This window comes from Enhydra lutris, unplaced genomic scaffold (genome assembly GCF_002288905.1).
Source record: "Enhydra lutris kenyoni isolate GAN:26980312 unplaced genomic scaffold, ASM228890v2 scaffoldscaffold35, whole genome shotgun sequence".
Taxonomy (NCBI): Eukaryota; Metazoa; Chordata; class Mammalia; order Carnivora; family Mustelidae; genus Enhydra; species Enhydra lutris.
The window spans coordinates 16,933,722-16,949,671 of NW_019154119.1; the positions used below are offsets into that span (position 1 = coordinate 16,933,722).

General features: G+C 47.7%; 1 protein-coding gene across 1 annotated transcript in view; it reads left to right on the forward strand.

Moving 5' to 3' along the window:
- The window catches only part of LOC111154110 (membrane bound O-acyltransferase domain containing 2), a 119,616-nt gene extending 104,955 nt beyond the window's left edge, over window positions 1–14,661 (forward strand). The window contains exons 7-13 of the mRNA XM_022513502.1: window positions 598–781; window positions 4,670–4,862; window positions 5,208–5,311; window positions 8,378–8,442; window positions 10,154–10,286; window positions 12,337–12,488; window positions 14,256–14,661. Of these exons, the coding sequence (XP_022369210.1) occupies window positions 598–781; window positions 4,670–4,862; window positions 5,208–5,311; window positions 8,378–8,442; window positions 10,154–10,286; window positions 12,337–12,488; window positions 14,256–14,481 (1,057 nt within the window). The 3' untranslated portion in view covers window positions 14,482–14,661. The remainder of the gene's footprint in view (window positions 1–597; window positions 782–4,669; window positions 4,863–5,207; window positions 5,312–8,377; window positions 8,443–10,153; window positions 10,287–12,336; window positions 12,489–14,255) is intronic.
- Window positions 14,662–15,950: the final 1,289 nt, after the last annotated feature.

Below are 15,950 nucleotides of genomic sequence, written 5' to 3' on the forward strand. Positions count from 1 at the left end.
CTCTGATTTTTCTCGTCTCTTTCCCTGGTTCAGCAACACCGGCCTCCCTGCTGCTGGACGCGCCCCAGCTCAGGGATTTGCACTCACCGTTCCCTCTGCCCAGAAGTCTTGTCCCGGTCACTCAGGCAGCTCCCTCCCTTCCCGTCTCTGCTCGGATGTTACCTTATAGGAGGACTTTGGCTTTTGATTGTAATAATAATAATGATCACCACCCCTTGTCTTTGTAGTACTCTGCGCCTCTGAAATACTGTACACATTTTAATTACTTGCTCTGCACCTGCTGTGTGAGCTCTGGACGCAGATCGTTGCTCTGCTTTGTCCACTGCGGGGGTCGCTAGGCTGCGGGGCCCGTGGGCGCACAGTCTGCGCACGCGCGGGTCGTTGTGGGGCGAGTGACTGGCCGGCCCCCGAGTTCTCCAGGCCCGGGCTTGTCTGCCTCAGGTCAGTTTGGGATGAGAGCTTCGGTGGGGCCCCTTTGCAGTGGCTCAGAGACTGGACAGAGGCTCTTGGAGGAGCGGCGTGGGGGGTTGGGGGGGTGCCCGGTCCCCGCGTTCTCGGTCGCGCTCGCCCGGCTGAGCCGCTGTGCTCTCCCCGCAGGCGCATGCCCAGCCTCCTGGAGTACCTGAGCTACAACTGCAACTTCATGGGCATCCTGGCCGGCCCGCTGTGCTCCTACAGGGACTACATCACCTTCATCGAGGGCCGGGCGCACCCGCGTACGCCGCCGGGCACTGCCGGGAAGGAGGGCCTGCCAGGCGACAGAGCCGAGCCGTCTCCCAACGTAAGCTCCCCGCAGCCGCGGGCGCCAGGGGGTGTTGGTTACAAGACCGGGACGTCTTCGCGGTGTGCACGCGCTGTGTCTTTGAAACTGGTCGTAAGAGGGTGACTTCACACCGCCCCCGGCGCCAGCAGCAGCACGCTCCTCACGGGAGAACAAAACTGAGGTTACTCCAGCGGTGCTGAGGGCAGCAGTCGCTTAAGTGTCTGCCTTTGGCTCTGGTTGTGATCTCAGGGTCCTGGGATGGAGTCCGGCATCAGGCTCTCTGCTCAGCGGCACGGGGGTGGGGAGCGGCTGCTTCTCCCTCTGCCCCTCCCCCTGTGCGTGCCTCCTCTCTCCCTCTCTCTCTCTCCCTCAAATAAATAAAAATCTTAGGAAAAAAAATAGGAGAAGCAGTGCAGAGTTCTTGAGTGAGAACGATGTTTTACGGTTCTGGAGTGTTTTACAAGAGAGCGGTTTGCCCGCAACTGACCCAGCCTGGTCTCCTAGGCCTCCTCCTTCCCCGCCTTTCATGTCCCAGCACTTCTGAGTGTTCTGTCCTCCTGTCCTGACCTCCCTCCGCCTCCTGGCACTGCCAGTTAACATCTCACTCTTTAAAGGCCATACATCAAATAGCACCTTGTCTGTAAAAGTTTTCCTGGTTCCCCCCAGTGACACAATTAACAGTGGCTGACACTTTGATGGCACTTCCCATGGGCCGGACCCTGCTGGGGACACCCTGCAGTCACCCTCTCTCGGCCTCACAACATGAGGGAGGGCTGTTACCTGCCCCGCTTAACAGGTGGGAAATCGGCCTTCGGGATTTGGCCCAGATGTCCCGGGCTCTAGTTGAGACCCAGGCGGTCTGAGTCCCGGGCCCGCACCGGGTGGCCTCACAGGAGAAGGTCAGCTTTACTTCCTCTGAGCTGTTGGGTAGACGCTCCTTTATCAAGAAAGGCTCTGAGGCTCTGTGGAGGCTGAGTTTCTGGCGGACGTGATCTGGTAGACTCCGAAAGTCCTTCGACAACTGGGCCAATCAGAAAGTCTCTGAGTCAAAAACGGGGGCTGGTATGTTCTTTCTGAATGTGGGGCTTAGAGCAGAGGACCACCTTCCTTTCTAAGTTATTACAAAATGAAGCGTGAATGAGGAAATGTGCACTCATTCACAAAAGCTCTTATTTTATCTCTTTGCTGCCATGTGACTCATTGTGTTTTGTACCAAAAAGGTGCTTTTGTCTTCATAGTTTCTATTACTGGTTAAATGTTCATTGGTAAATGCCATGTCATGTGGGCTTAAATTTCAGACTTGAAATCGAGTACATTCAGATCTCTTCCATTGACGGTTTTGTGTCTCCAGGATGACCACTTAACCCTTTAGAGATCTCGCTGCCACAGGAGAAAGAAAGCATTAATATAGATAGCTTCAATATTCTAGAATCTTATTCTGGAATACTGGAAAGAGGAGTAAAAGCTAGGAATCAATGTTGTAAAATAATTGGAGAATTTCAGGTGGTATAAACTTCTGAGTCAAATCCAAGAAAGCATAATACAAATTTATATATTCTCTTGCCTCACTCTGAATTTGTATGTGATCCAGTCTTAGGAAACGTGGCTTTTCCTCTTTTGGGTTGTAGGCCTCATAAATCAGAGGTTGTTGGCAATGGCAAATACTCTTAATCTATTATTTCCCTGTCTCGTCATATATTTGGTTTAAATTCCCTACGTGTAAGGTTCGTGCAGTAGAAATGGTGGTGACTTACAAACCACTCAAGACATTTCGAGCTCTTTGTGCATCACTGGAGTGTGTGGTCTCTTCAGATCCAAAGTAGGACAGTCGGATCCCCAGTGGCCCTTTTGTTGGGGACCTCCTGATTGTCTTTAAATCAGATACAGGTTTGGGTGCCAAAACAAGGACCCAAATCACCAGGGCTTACACAAGGTCTCTGCCAGGGCCTCTGCAGTGTCAGTGACCCGTGGGTAACGTGCGGCTGCATGTGTTGGGCATCCAGGATCTCCCCTGTTTTTGCCCTCCTTTGGGTGATTCCCCCATTCCCACGGCAGAAGCTGGTTCACCACAGGAGCTGTCCATGTTGCATGGACCACGTGGCCACACTCAGCTGTGAAGGGGGCAGTCACATGTGGTCTTTAGCTAGACGTGCCCAAATAAAAATTCCCATCATTTGCAGGAAGGGGCAGGGGGGCTCCTGGGGAGCACCTGTCAGTCTCTGCCGTGATGTCGGTAGGACTTTTCTCTGGAGCTGCATAGCCTCTTAGTGGAGGATCCTGCAGTCTTCTGCCGTCTTACAAGGGGGCACAGACTTGACTGCAGGTTTCTGGAGCTGGCTTGCGCCTGGGGGCTGAGGATCCCACCTCTCAGGCTGCAGACTTCCTCCAGAGTCTCCCCTTTTTCATTCCCGCTCTTAGCCAGCCCCCTACTCTGGACCCGTGTCCCTAAGCCTGGATCTTCTCTGGTTCAGTTTCCCTGAGTGTTAACATCCAGCCTCCTGCCGGAAGGGTGGAAGGGTGCCCCCTTAGTATGCAGGGAGGCCGTGGGAACCAGGGGGCCCACCTGGCCTCCCAGGTTTAGGTCCCCACTCCTGCCTCCCGAGCTACCTGCTCCCACATTGCCTCAGCCTTTGGGCGCCACCTGGTAGCTGAGATTAGGTCCACGCTACTTTAATTTTTGTTTTTAAATGGATACCCTAGAAACTTGCGTGTCTAGTCTGATGGTCACTGTATTGCCCATTGTGTCATTAACATGATACACCCAATTTTTCGATTACCCTGTGAGGCCATTTTTTTTCATCTCACTGCCTTGACAATTACAGTTTTTCTCTGCCTGTTTTAAACCTCACATGTAAAGCTTAGGTATCTGGGGGGAAGGGTGAAGAAGAGTTAGCCTTACTGGACTGGAGAAAGCTTAGAAAAAACATGGAGGAAAGCAAGAATGAGGGCCGCCGCAAAGAGGCCTCAGGTGCTCGGTACTTCCTAAGAGCAGCCTGAAAGCAGACAGCTTTCTCAGAAATGCGGTGAATCTGGCATGTGCTTTGACTCTTGCCTTTGAGCCCTTTCTTTTGGTATTGTTATAGAAAGTGTGGAAATATGAATATTCATTTGCAGATTAGTTCATTTGAATACTATTTGACTACCAGGCGGGACACTCAACATCCTGTGTTCTGTTACGTTCCATTACCTGGATGCAGCCTTTCCCTCCTTCCACCTGTTTCTTTCCCTTGGCTGGGGCTGTGATCTCCTCTATACTGAGACTGAAATATTCTGGGCTTCTAAAAATACAAGAACACCATGAGTTGGATTCTTTTCAGGTGATTTAACCTTACCAGGATATTGGAAAGAATGGCCCTTCTCCCCCCTCCACCAGAGTCTTTTATGTAAATCTTTTTGTTTTCTTAGGTGTGTAGTTCTTTTGGTTTTATCATTTGTGAACAAAATTGCATTAGAGAACTGTCAGATTTCAAGAGATGCCTTAAATTGCTTTTTGTAAAAATAATGTCCATGAAATATACATGGCATTTGGAAAATATAGGGAAAAGCACAATGGAAAAATATGCTGTGTGTGTGTGTGTGTGTGTGTGTGTGTGAATATGAAATCTGCCATAAGTTATTCACGTGATCATTTTTGTGTATTCACACCTGTATGCCTGGGTTTGCTTTCAGGTATTTTTTAACTGAAAGCTTTGAAAACACGGATTGAGGTTTCTAGTGTGACTTGAGCCCTCATCCAGAGGGAGCAGTTAGAAGGCTGGACATGTTCCTGCCGGGAGAGCCTGAGGGTGTGGGACACTGAGAGCAGCTTGGTTGAGGAGAGCTACGGAGTTCATGCAGGTTAATCTGGCTGTGGTGTGTCAGATGGATTTCAGATAAGGCTTACGAAACCTTGTCTTTTTCTTTGAGGTCGCGGTCATTCAGAAGCTCTTCGTCTGTGGTCTCTCCTTGTTCTTTCACTTGACCATCTCTAAAACGTTACCCGTGGAGTATAACATTGACGAGCATTTTCAAGCTACAGCTTCATGGCCGACAAAAGTCATCTATCTCTATATCTCTCTTCTGGCTGCCAGACCCAAATACTATTTTGCATGGACGTTAGGTGAGTTGCCCAGGAATGGACTGGACCCTGGACCGTGATCCTATGAGGCACGTCTTACCCGGTAGCTAGCGGGGAGAGCGCCCTCTTGAGGATTTGTGGTTAAAGACAGATTGGAAAAACCAGAGCCCTCAGAAGAAACAAACTTTATAGCTCATATCCTAAATACAAGGGAATAGCCTAGAAACCGTTAGGGTATGCTACAAACTATTATATCAGATAACAATGAGAATGAATAAATCCACTGTTTAAAAAGATCCTAGTATATAATAACCTGTACCTTCTGGGAGAGCATGGTGTATTGTTGTGTGGATTCTTAAAACTCTCTCTTCACTTTGTTTACTGCAGCTGATGCTATTAATAATGCTGCAGGCTTTGGTTTCAGAGGATATGATGAAAATGGAACAGCTCGCTGGGACTTAATTTCCAATTTGAGAATTCAACAAATAGAGGTTAGTCAATCATCACAGTTGCCTTGTGATACTTTACGTACCATACTTTGCTTTTATGGGTTATGATGTGATGTCCCAAGAGATACTTAAGGCTTTTTATTACTAATAGTCATTCTTCCATTCAGCCAATATCTATCGATCATCAATCAGCCCGTGCACCAGGCACCAGGGTCCATTGAGTAAGATCCGCATGATCTGGGCCCTCATGGCTGTAATCTAGAGGGGGCCGACGGGGCACAGAAGGATGGGTTGTAATCAGAGAGGTGTAGGGTGTGTGTGTGCTACAAGATGGGCTCCAGCACAGATGAGATAGCTCCGGGAGGGCTCCTGCAGCAACTAAGGTCTTAAGCTGAGTCTCAAAAGATAAGAACCAGATTGCCAGGTACTCTGAGGAGAGGGGAACGTCCTGAGTGGGGGAGAAATGGCGTGTGGCTCATGTGGGGAGTGGTGACAGATGAGCCTGCAGAAATCCAGGGCAGGCCCAGACACTTTCCGAGGCCGTATTAACAGTCTGGAGGTCTTATAAGAGCGATGGAGTATTGTGGGTGGGTTTTATGCAGACGAGTGAGATGATCACGGCTGTGGTCTGGTAGGATCTGCCTGCATCAGATAGAAGGAGTTGCCCTTGTGGGACACAGTGGTCTGTTAGGAGGGTGTTGTGTTAATCCAAGGTGCTGGTGACCTGAACCAGGGTAGTGCCAGTGAGGCTGGAGAGTCGTAAACATCTGGGAGCGCCGTTCCAGAGACTCAGCACAACTCGCTGTTACACTGGCCTCAGCAAGAGAGAGAGAGTGAGGAATCAGGTCCAGAGACCGGGCCTGAGCCAGTTTTATGGGTGACGCCTTTCACTGGGAGAAGGAACAAAGAACGGACACAGGTTTGAAGGGAAAGTTGCTATGTGTTCAGGTTTCAGACTTCACTAAGTTGTCCAGCAAGCAAGTAAATGAGCCAACACACAGCCGGCGAGCTGGAGATCCTAATCGGGGAACTGTGAGCACGTAGCATTTCGGGCTTTGAAATGAGAAACCATGAGAGTAGCCACGAGAGCACCGAGAGAGCGAGAAGGGCTGGGAGCCGCCTCCCACCCCCACCGAGCTCCCCAGAGCACCTGGGCTTGCAGGCCAAGCAGAGGCAGGCAGGTGAGGAGAATCCAGAGAGAGAGCAGCAAAACCAGAAGAAGGTTTGCCAGCCTGAGAGACTTATTCCAACAAGAAAAAAGACCAGAACTTGAGGTGGAAGGTCGAGAGACAGGTGTGTCGGGCACCTTCGCATCCTTGAAGGCTCGTCACTCGAAGTGGGACAGTCAGTCAGTGCCTGTGGATGTGACACCCCAAGAAATACAGCACCGTCCCTCGGTGCTTGCCGAGACGGTTAGACCTGACTGGGTCCTCGATCTTGCTCAGTTTAGAGGGAGGTAGAGCACGCAGAAGTGAGTTAAACACCAGGTCCAGAAGTGGGGGACTCTGTAAGAGAAATGACCCATTTTCCCCCAATGAATAAATGACATGGGAAAGTGGGGGGCAGAGAGGGGCTGTTACGGCTTCAAGGAAGCTTTAGTCAGACGCACTGTGTGCACCTTCTTGGGATCCCAGTGAACAGACCAACTGGAAAAACGTGTTTTCAAATACTCAGCGCTATTTGAACACAAAAGGGGTATTAGGTGATTATATTAAGGAGTAAGAATTAGTTCTGTTAGGTCTAATCTTGGTTTTTTAAAAGTCCAATAAATTCTGAGCTATTTATAGGTGAAATAAGGTGTCTGGTATGTGCTTTGAAATTCTCTGAACAATGTCAGTAATAAAATGGGGAAGGGGAAGGAAAAGCGGGTAAGTGTGGAAACTGAGTGACAGATACACAGCAGGTTTCTAACTTCCTGTTCATCATGGCTGCCCTGTGGACACTTTGAGACATGTTCTTCCTAATCAAGCCTCCATGAAACTCAGTACTGCATGTACCATATATCGGTGTATGTGCTTATATGTACACATGTGTTTATACGTGAAAAGAGGAAGACTTTTTGCCCCCAAGAACCGGGTTTTATCGTCTTGGGAGCAATATTGCCCTTGTTGAGAATGCACGGTGTGAGAGAAAGTGAAGAGTAAAGGAGTTCGTTTTGCTGAAGGAGGGAATGGTGATCCATGTTAAATGCTGCTGAGACGTGGGGAGCGAGGAGGACTCACGAGTGCCCTCAGCTGTGACAACAGGGGAGTTTACTGATGATTCTGGTAACAGTTTCCAGGGAGGGATAGGCATAAAAGCCAGATTATACAACTCTTAGGCATCTATTACCTACACAGGGAAGGAGACAGTAAGGACGTAGCTGTGGGATACAGGTGATTGAAGGAGGAGTTTTTGTTTTGTTTTAATTTTGTTTTAAAATGGAGAGATTAACATAGGTTTACCAGTCAGAGTATTTGAAGACAGTGTGAAAATATGGTAGAGGGTGAGGAATCAAGGATTTTGGTGAGAGTAGGAAATGGACCATGGGCTTTAAATGGTGGGAAAGAACTTAAGATGCAAGGTGGACATGGTTACAGAGGGAAGAGGAGAGGTAGGGGACCGGAAATTCCCTCTGAGGTCAAGGGGAAGCTTTTTTGGGAGAGGCTTGCATGGAGAGGCTAGAAAGCTGGGAAGATGGTAGTTAAGGTGGGGCCAAGGTTCCAGGTGGCCACAGGTGGTGGCCAAAGAGACACGGAGGTGAAGGGATTGAGAGACTGTGGCTTGATGGGACATCCAGTCCCCAGTGAAAGAGTCACTGAAGGGTCACTAAAAGGTCATTTGCATATCAGGAATGTCTGGGATAATTCAACGACAACCCCGATAACTGTTAACGTATAGGAGGAAATGTGAACATATAGGAAAAATTTATCTCATAGATGGCTTTTACAATAAACGAATTCCACTCACACATGATGTTACTGTGTTAGAAAAGCAGTGTTAAGGAAAGAAATCAGTACCCTACCATCAATGTCAAGTAACTTAATTTTAGCACAATAAAATGTTTTTACTTATATTTCAAGCTTCATCATTTCGTGGGCCAAAGAAAAACGTTCTTTTGTTTTTCAGATGTCAACAAGTTTCAAGATGTTTCTTGATAATTGGAATATTCAGACAGCTCTTTGGCTCAAAAGGTATGTTCCTTCAGGAACAGCATTAGCTGTGCTATGGCGTCTGGTATTTGAGGTCAGGCTTCACTGAGCTCCAATTCTTGATTAAATTTATGGTGTGTTGAGTGATATTGTGACCTTGGTGTTAACCAGGAAGCGCTGCTAACAGTGCTAACAGTGTTCTAAAGCGAGAATCTATCAAATATGAGAACTTTTCCGCCTGAGCAGTGAACGTAGCTCTCGCTGGCCTCTCGGTCCATCCTCCCCGCCATCTCTCTGGGGTCTGGGATCACCAGTGTCCTCCTACTCTCATTCCCCGGAGATGTGGTTAAGTAAAAACAAAGTATCTACACAACCGTGCTACAGATGCCCTAGATTTTTTCTGGAACAGTTCCAGTGTTAAGATATTTCAGTTTGACAGACGCTTCTGCATGTTAGGTACAGGATACAAGGATGAGTCTGACAGAAGGACCCAGCTCCTGTAGCCAGAGAGTCCATGCTTTTGTTGAAAACAGGGCAGCATCACCTACATGTGCCCTTCCCTGTAGGGAGGAAGAGCAGGGAGCTTGAGTCGGGGTGGCGCGGGCAGGGGGTAGGGGAGGGATTATGGTTGCTGGGATCTATGATAGGTGTTTGTCACATGGCCATGGGGGGAGAGACAGGCAGCCCACGCAGAGCAACATCTGTCAAGAACAAAGTTAGGAATTTATACAGAAACTCCCAGTGACTGCCTCCTTATTCCCAGTGAGACCTGTTACTCTGCCTCAAGTTTTTTTTATGAAATCTTGCACTGTGATGGTATAGCTCTAAGCACTGATCTGCATCAAGCTGTCTTTTTGGGGGAATGTCCTTTATTTTGTGTCAAGTTCAGCATCTTTATCCCTGGAAATACCCACCGTAGGATAGTGTCACTTGTTGGTACCGTGTAGTCTCCCCATGGGCCGGAGACCACCCTAACTCCCATTGTGTGATTTTTGTTATTGTTGTATTTTTAAAATATTTTTTATTTATTTGACAGAGAGATCACAAGTAGGCAGAGAGGCAGGCAGAGAAAGAGCGGGGGGAAGCAGGATCCCCACTGAGCAGAGAGCCCGATGCAGGACCCTGAGATCATGACCTGAGCCGGAGGCAGAGGCTTAACCCACTGAGCCACCCAGGCGCCCCTACTGTTGTATTTTAAATTCGACACCCATTGGGACACCTGTCTGGCTTGGTCAGTGGAGCACATGACTCTTGATCTTGACTCATGAATTTGAGCCCCATGTGTAGAGATGCCTTAAAAAAATAAATTTGGTACTGTTGGAGTATCTTACTTTCTTCTGAGCTCTCTACCCTTTCAGAGAAGGTTTAGACTAAGCACAGCCGGACTTGTCAGAAAGAAGCATTAGGTCGGTTGAAAGTGCTTAATTAAACGACAGTCATTAAAGAAAATTTTTAAAATAATGTAAAGTAAAAGATCTTTAACATTAAAGATTTTTTGGTGACTCATGTAGATTTCTAGACACTGGCAGTGCTAATTTGAGCTATTACGTATACCATAAAAAGATGAAAATCAAACTTATTTTCCTAGGTACATAGGAGTTTTTAGTAGCTGTCACTTCCCTGACGTCACAGGTCAAGTTATTGCTGATGTTAAGCGGCAGCTGCTTTCCTTGTGCCCCTCTGTCCTGTCGGGTACGAAAAGAATGATCTCCGTGGACTATCTAAACCCGCTCTGTGGTTTTCTGGCTTCTAGGGTTTGTTACGAACGAGCCTCCTGGAGTCCGACTATCCAGACGTTCGTCCTGTCTGCCATTTGGCATGGGGTGTATCCAGGATATTACCTGACGTTTCTCACAGGAGTCGTGGTGACGTTGGCAGCACGAGCTGTGAGTATCCAGAATTCCACTTCATGCTGCGGTGGCGGTCCCCTTGCCCTGGTGGAGGAGGCTGCGGCCCCTTCTACAGACGGGCCTTGTGCCTGGGGCCCCGGCCCACAGTGAGGTGTGTGCCTAGCGTGTTTGTCGAGGGCTCCCGGGCCTCCCCACTTGGTTCATCTGAGAAGACTTGGTGTGTGGGAGGTACCCACAAAGCGTTCATTGTCTTGACAGAATCTTCTGCACGAGAGCTAAAAGCAGAGTTCAGTGAAGGGGGTCAGGAGAGTAGGTTTATTTTAGAAAGGTTTCCTGAAAGCTGTCACCTCTGAGTCCTCTTTTAGACGGAGAGTGGAGTACGGACAGTGTGGACGGAGTGGATGGGCCGTTCGCGGGGCGGCGGACACAGTTCTTTAGCGTGTTGGCCTGGGTGGAACCTGGAGTAATATTTTGGGAAATAGTTGAGAAATTAGGTTGGTGATATGGGTGGACAAGGAAGGAGGACAATGTAGCGTAAGTCCTCGAAAGAGAAAAATAACATGACAGAAACGGTGTTTCAACAGGCTTCCTACAGCACGTACAGGTGAGAAGCCTTCATTTAACAAACCAGCAGGTATATATGCAATTTTCAGGTTCCATTGAGGGGGAGATGAGGGGAAGCTCAGAGAAATATTAACTAAGGGCTGTACCTTCTGGTTGTTGGTGGTCTAATTAGGGCACCAAGTGTATGTACCCATGTATGTACCCACGTGTGCGCGTGCCCACCACGGGGCATGTGTGAGACATCCGTGGGTTTTATCATAAGTAACATAGTTGTTTCGAGGCGAAAGAAATCCTTTTGGTTGGGTTGACCCGAGGTGGCCTCATTAGGAAAGTTTGGTTGGATTTGGGCTTTGAAAGAACATTATTTCAAAAGTGAGGGAAGTTGTGATGGGCGTGGAACACAACATTCTAGGTGTGGAAATGATATTAGCAGAACCAAGTTTGAAAGTGCCCGGTGTGTTTGGAAATGACAAGTAAATCTGGCTGAAGCAGAGACATCATGAATACCTAAGGGGTGAATAATTCTGGAAAGGCAAAGGAATGTAGGGGCGAGGGTGGGGAGGGTTGTCTTAGAAGAACTTGGACACCAGACCGGGAAAGGGCCTGATCCGCATTCTGTCTGCGTACCTGGGAGCCACGGGAGGTTTTTAAGCAGGGGAGAGAGCGCTGAAAGCCACGCTTCAGGACTGATTTGCCTTCGGTGGATGGGAGAGGGTGGGCAACTGCTGCGGCCGTGAACCGAGCAGGGCTTGGTGGGCGCCGGGATCCCATCCAGCTGCTAGGGATCATGGTCTCTCTGTGGGAGCTCCACGAACCGTGCAGCGGGTCACTTCTGAAAAACCTGGTGGCATCCTCGCAGCGGGGCCATGCTTCACCTCGGAGTGCATTAGGCAGAAAGAGCAGGGAGCACAGCGGAAGAGAGGACATCATGTTTGGTTAAGTTTGTGTATTTCAAAACTGACATGTTCTGACTTTTTTGAAGTGAGAAAAAATGTTTAAATAGTAGTGATTAGGAAGCATGTATCTTGAGACTAATGTGCGTTGTGGCCCTTTATTCTGATGAGTATGTTTCGATAGCTCAGGGCATGGTGCCCATCTGTCTTGCACAAAGGTGGAGCCTAGAGGAGAGGGAGGGTGTCTCATTCTGTCATGGCAGGAAAAGTGAAAACAGCACTTTATTTACTTTCTGTACTTCACCAAATATGATTGAAGCAGCTCTAAGGTTATTATTTTTAACTTTTTTAGAAACTATTAATGCAGCTTCAAATCTGCAGAAAAGTTGCAAAGCACTCCCGCGTGTCCTCTGCCCGGATTCCTGTGTTCTGCTCTCTCCCTGTCTTTTATACACGTGCGGATTCATTTTTCCTGAACTGACCTCTCCCAGGGTGGCCCCGTGGTTGACGTCCCTCCTCCAGCCATGCGTGGGATTTGCAGCCACTCCTCATCCCTGGAGCAGCAGACGCCATCAGTGTGATTTTATAAACAACATAAAAGAGCACATGTTTGTGTTCCTCTATTTCAGATGAGAAACAACTTCAGACATTATTTCCTCGAGCCTCCGCAGCTGAAATTACTGTATGACATTCTCACGTGGGTAGTGACTCAGGTGGCGATAAGCTACACAGTCGTGCCATTCGTCCTTCTTTCTGTAAAACCTTCGTTCATGTTCTACAGGTAAGTGTCACTCTTGCCGAGACGCAGGGGGAATCGCTTTGTGGCAAAGAGCGAGCTCTCTGCTCCGGCGGGGTGGTGTGGAGAAACAGCGCCGCAGCCTTACTTTCCGTAGCCTTTTCATCATAAACCAGCAAGTCCCAAGCTTCCGGTGGAATGAACGCCCTCAGAGGAGGGTGACTTAGAGGAGTCTCAGCAGGGCAAGCCCACCTCGGATCTCTCAGAGGTTTAACAGGAAGGTGTGGCTGTTCTTTTTACACTTGGACGTTAACTAGGCTTAACACGGTGATCATTTTGCAACACATGCACGTACATCGAGTCATTGCGCTGTACACCCAGGACTAATGCAACGTCATCGGTCAGCTGTACCCCCAGTAAGGGCAGCGACATTGGGCTGGATGCGGCCTGCGGACTGGAGTATGCTCAGCCCTGCTCTCTACACCGGGGGTCCGGGTGTAGGAGTTCATGTGTCCAAGCAGAGGCTCACGTGGCACTGGGGATATTCTGGGAGCGGAAGCAAGGTAGATCTTGTGATGGTCACGAGTGGGTCCTGTAGAGTCTGTATGCCAGGAGTTCAGGCTGCCAGACTGTTAACTATGAAAAGGAAAGGATAGGAGAACTTAAAATAAGATGAGCGATAGAGAATATGACAGAGCAGTTTAAAAAAAGAGGAAAAAAATGTAGCTTGTTCCTTACGAGGAATTGTTCTCTTAATTGCTGTAGTCAAAAAAAAAAGAAGAATCACTTCTATTTCATGAATTTTTCCCTTTTTACCCTTTTATGTTTCTTACCCTTTTATGTTTTACATATGTTTTATGTCTTCTCTGTATTAGAGAAATTCTTGTTTTGAATTCCCTGTCTTACCTTCTCTTCTCTCCCTCGCCCACCAGATCCCGCTCTGGCTGTGTTAGTGATATTTTTGAGATCAAAAATTCTGCCTCTCGTAGAGTCTCCATTACCCTAGCCTTCAGAACGATGGCACAGAGCATATGGTCAAAAATTACTGCCGTAATTATGGCAATACTCGTACAGAAAGACCTCATGTAACTCCAGCTGAAATTCTCCTTTTCACAAACTTGTCCCATATATTTACGTGTGTTTGAGCAGTTGGTTTGCTTTTCTGTCCCAGGAACTTTGGTCACAATCACTTGTGTTTCCAACTCTAAAAACAGCCCCTGTCGTACCTGATTGCTGTCTGACCTCAGGAATAATGCTTCTGGTAATATCTGTAATATCATAGCCTTTCTTTACCATGTGACGGCAGCCCTCAAGCGGCAATCTCCTCCCTTACTCACATAGCGGGGTTGGTGGGGGGGGCGGGGCTGGGGAGGTCTGTAACTTAATTAGGGACCGGGTACAGCCCCAGAGGCCAGAGCATTCAGGTCCCCACGAGCTCCACCTTCTCTTTGTTTGCTCGCCCTGTTCGCTTCTGTGGATTTGAGAGATGATTTTTCAGGTTGCTGCAGCTGCTAATAAGTACCTTTTTGTTTTTGTTCTGTGTAGCCATGGACTTATGACCCTTGCAGAGGAACGTAACACGATCCCTCGCATCGTGCTTTTAAGTGGCCTGGGTTTATAGGGGCTTTATAAACGCGCACTGGCCCAGCTGGAGCGCTCCGCCTGGGGGCAGTGGGCGCGAGGGGCCGGAGTGCACGGGAAGCGGGTGGACGTGCATGTGGGACGTGGGGCTGTGACATTTCCACCAGGATGCCGTTGCTAAGGATTCATTCTGAGAATTTAATAAAGTAAACTCTGTCCTTTTTCTTTTAGCTCCTGGTATTACTGTCTCCACATTGCTGGCGTCTTAGTAGTATTGTTGTTGCCGGTGAAAAAAACTCAGAGAGGAAAGGCCACACATGAAAATGTGCCGCTGTCGCGATCCGAAAAGTGTGACGAAAGAGGAAATTCTTTGGGACAGAATAGTTTTTCCACAACAAACAATGTTTGCAATCAGAATCAAGAAATAGCCTCTAGACATTCATCATTAAAGCAATGAAGGGGAAACAGTCTGATGGCTATCTTGTCTCTGTTAACAGAAACCAACCTTAGCACCTTCTCGAGGGGTTTGTGTTTGTTTGCAAAGGGATGACGTGGGGGGCGAATGGGACGGAGCTAGATGGGGAATTTCCCGTTGGCTGGGGTGGGAGTGGAGTGAACAACCCCTCCCATGCCATGTCCCTGTGGGCCACGCCTTATCTAAAAATATTTCCATTATTCCAATGGGCACTCAGGACCTCAGCAGGTATCCGTAGGGTCATATGTGTGCCCTGTTGCTGAATGTACGTTGCGTATCCCAAGGCACTGAAGAGGTGGAAAACTAACGTGTCGATCTGGGTGATTGAGAGAAGTTACCTTTTCCAAATGAATGTCTTGCCTTAAACCCTCTATTTCTTAAAATATTGTTCCTAAATGGTATTTTCAAGTGTAATATTGTGAGAACACTATTTCAATATTTGATGTCATGTTCTGTAAAGGAATTCTGGAGGAATTTGGAACAGGATATTTAAGATTGTGGACACTTTAAAAATGCAATAAACATCTCAGTATTTGAAGGGTTTTCTTAAAGTATCTCAAATGACTACAGTACATAGCGAAACCGTCAACAGTGACGGAGCCAAATTATGGGCAGCTTACTGTCCTGGAGAGTTTAATTACTTTGTGTCAGTCCGAGCCCATCAAGGGAGAATTTCTTCAACATAATTAAAGGTTGGTAATGCGATATTTTAAGCTTATTTTCTTTAAAAAAAAAAAAGAAAGAAAGAAAGAGAAAAGAAAACTGAGCAAGAGAAGATGACAGAGGAAGGAAGGAAGGCATGAATGAAGGAAGCCCCACGTTGACCGGGGCGGGAGCTGGCGACAGGGCTGGGACAGGGCACAGGTGCTCCGCAGAAGTGCTCTCCCCCTTTCTTTCTCTGAGTTTTTTGTGATTCTGTGAAGACATAAACATGTAAATGACTTTTTAATATGCTGGACTTTAAGTGAAACTTAGCACACGTAAATTATATAGAATTATGGAGGGATTATGAAAATAGCCTTGGTAGATTGCATGAGGTCGTGAAGGAAAAATCACGGAGTAAGGTGACCATCTGTCTAATCACTTCCTTGTCCTTGACAGCATAACTCGGAATCGGGAAAGTCTTAGGGAAATGAAAGCTTACAATCATTGGGTCTGACCCTCATTTTTAGAGACTAAAAGAAATTAGTTTCCAAACTCTTATTAAATTCTCACATTGAAATTTTGCTGTTAACTCTCTTTAATGAGTTTTAGATTCTGAAAGTAGAAAAATGTGCTTTTATCCTCTAGGCCATTTTCTCCACAATTAATCTCCCCTCCGGTTACTAAATGTCTCCTTTAATCCCACAGTCTTGGGATGTGAGGCCGCCTGGCGTGAGGGCTTCAGCCGAACGTGGTAAATCCCAGGGTCACGGGCTGGGAGAGAGGAGAGTGGGCAGGGTCTTCTTACC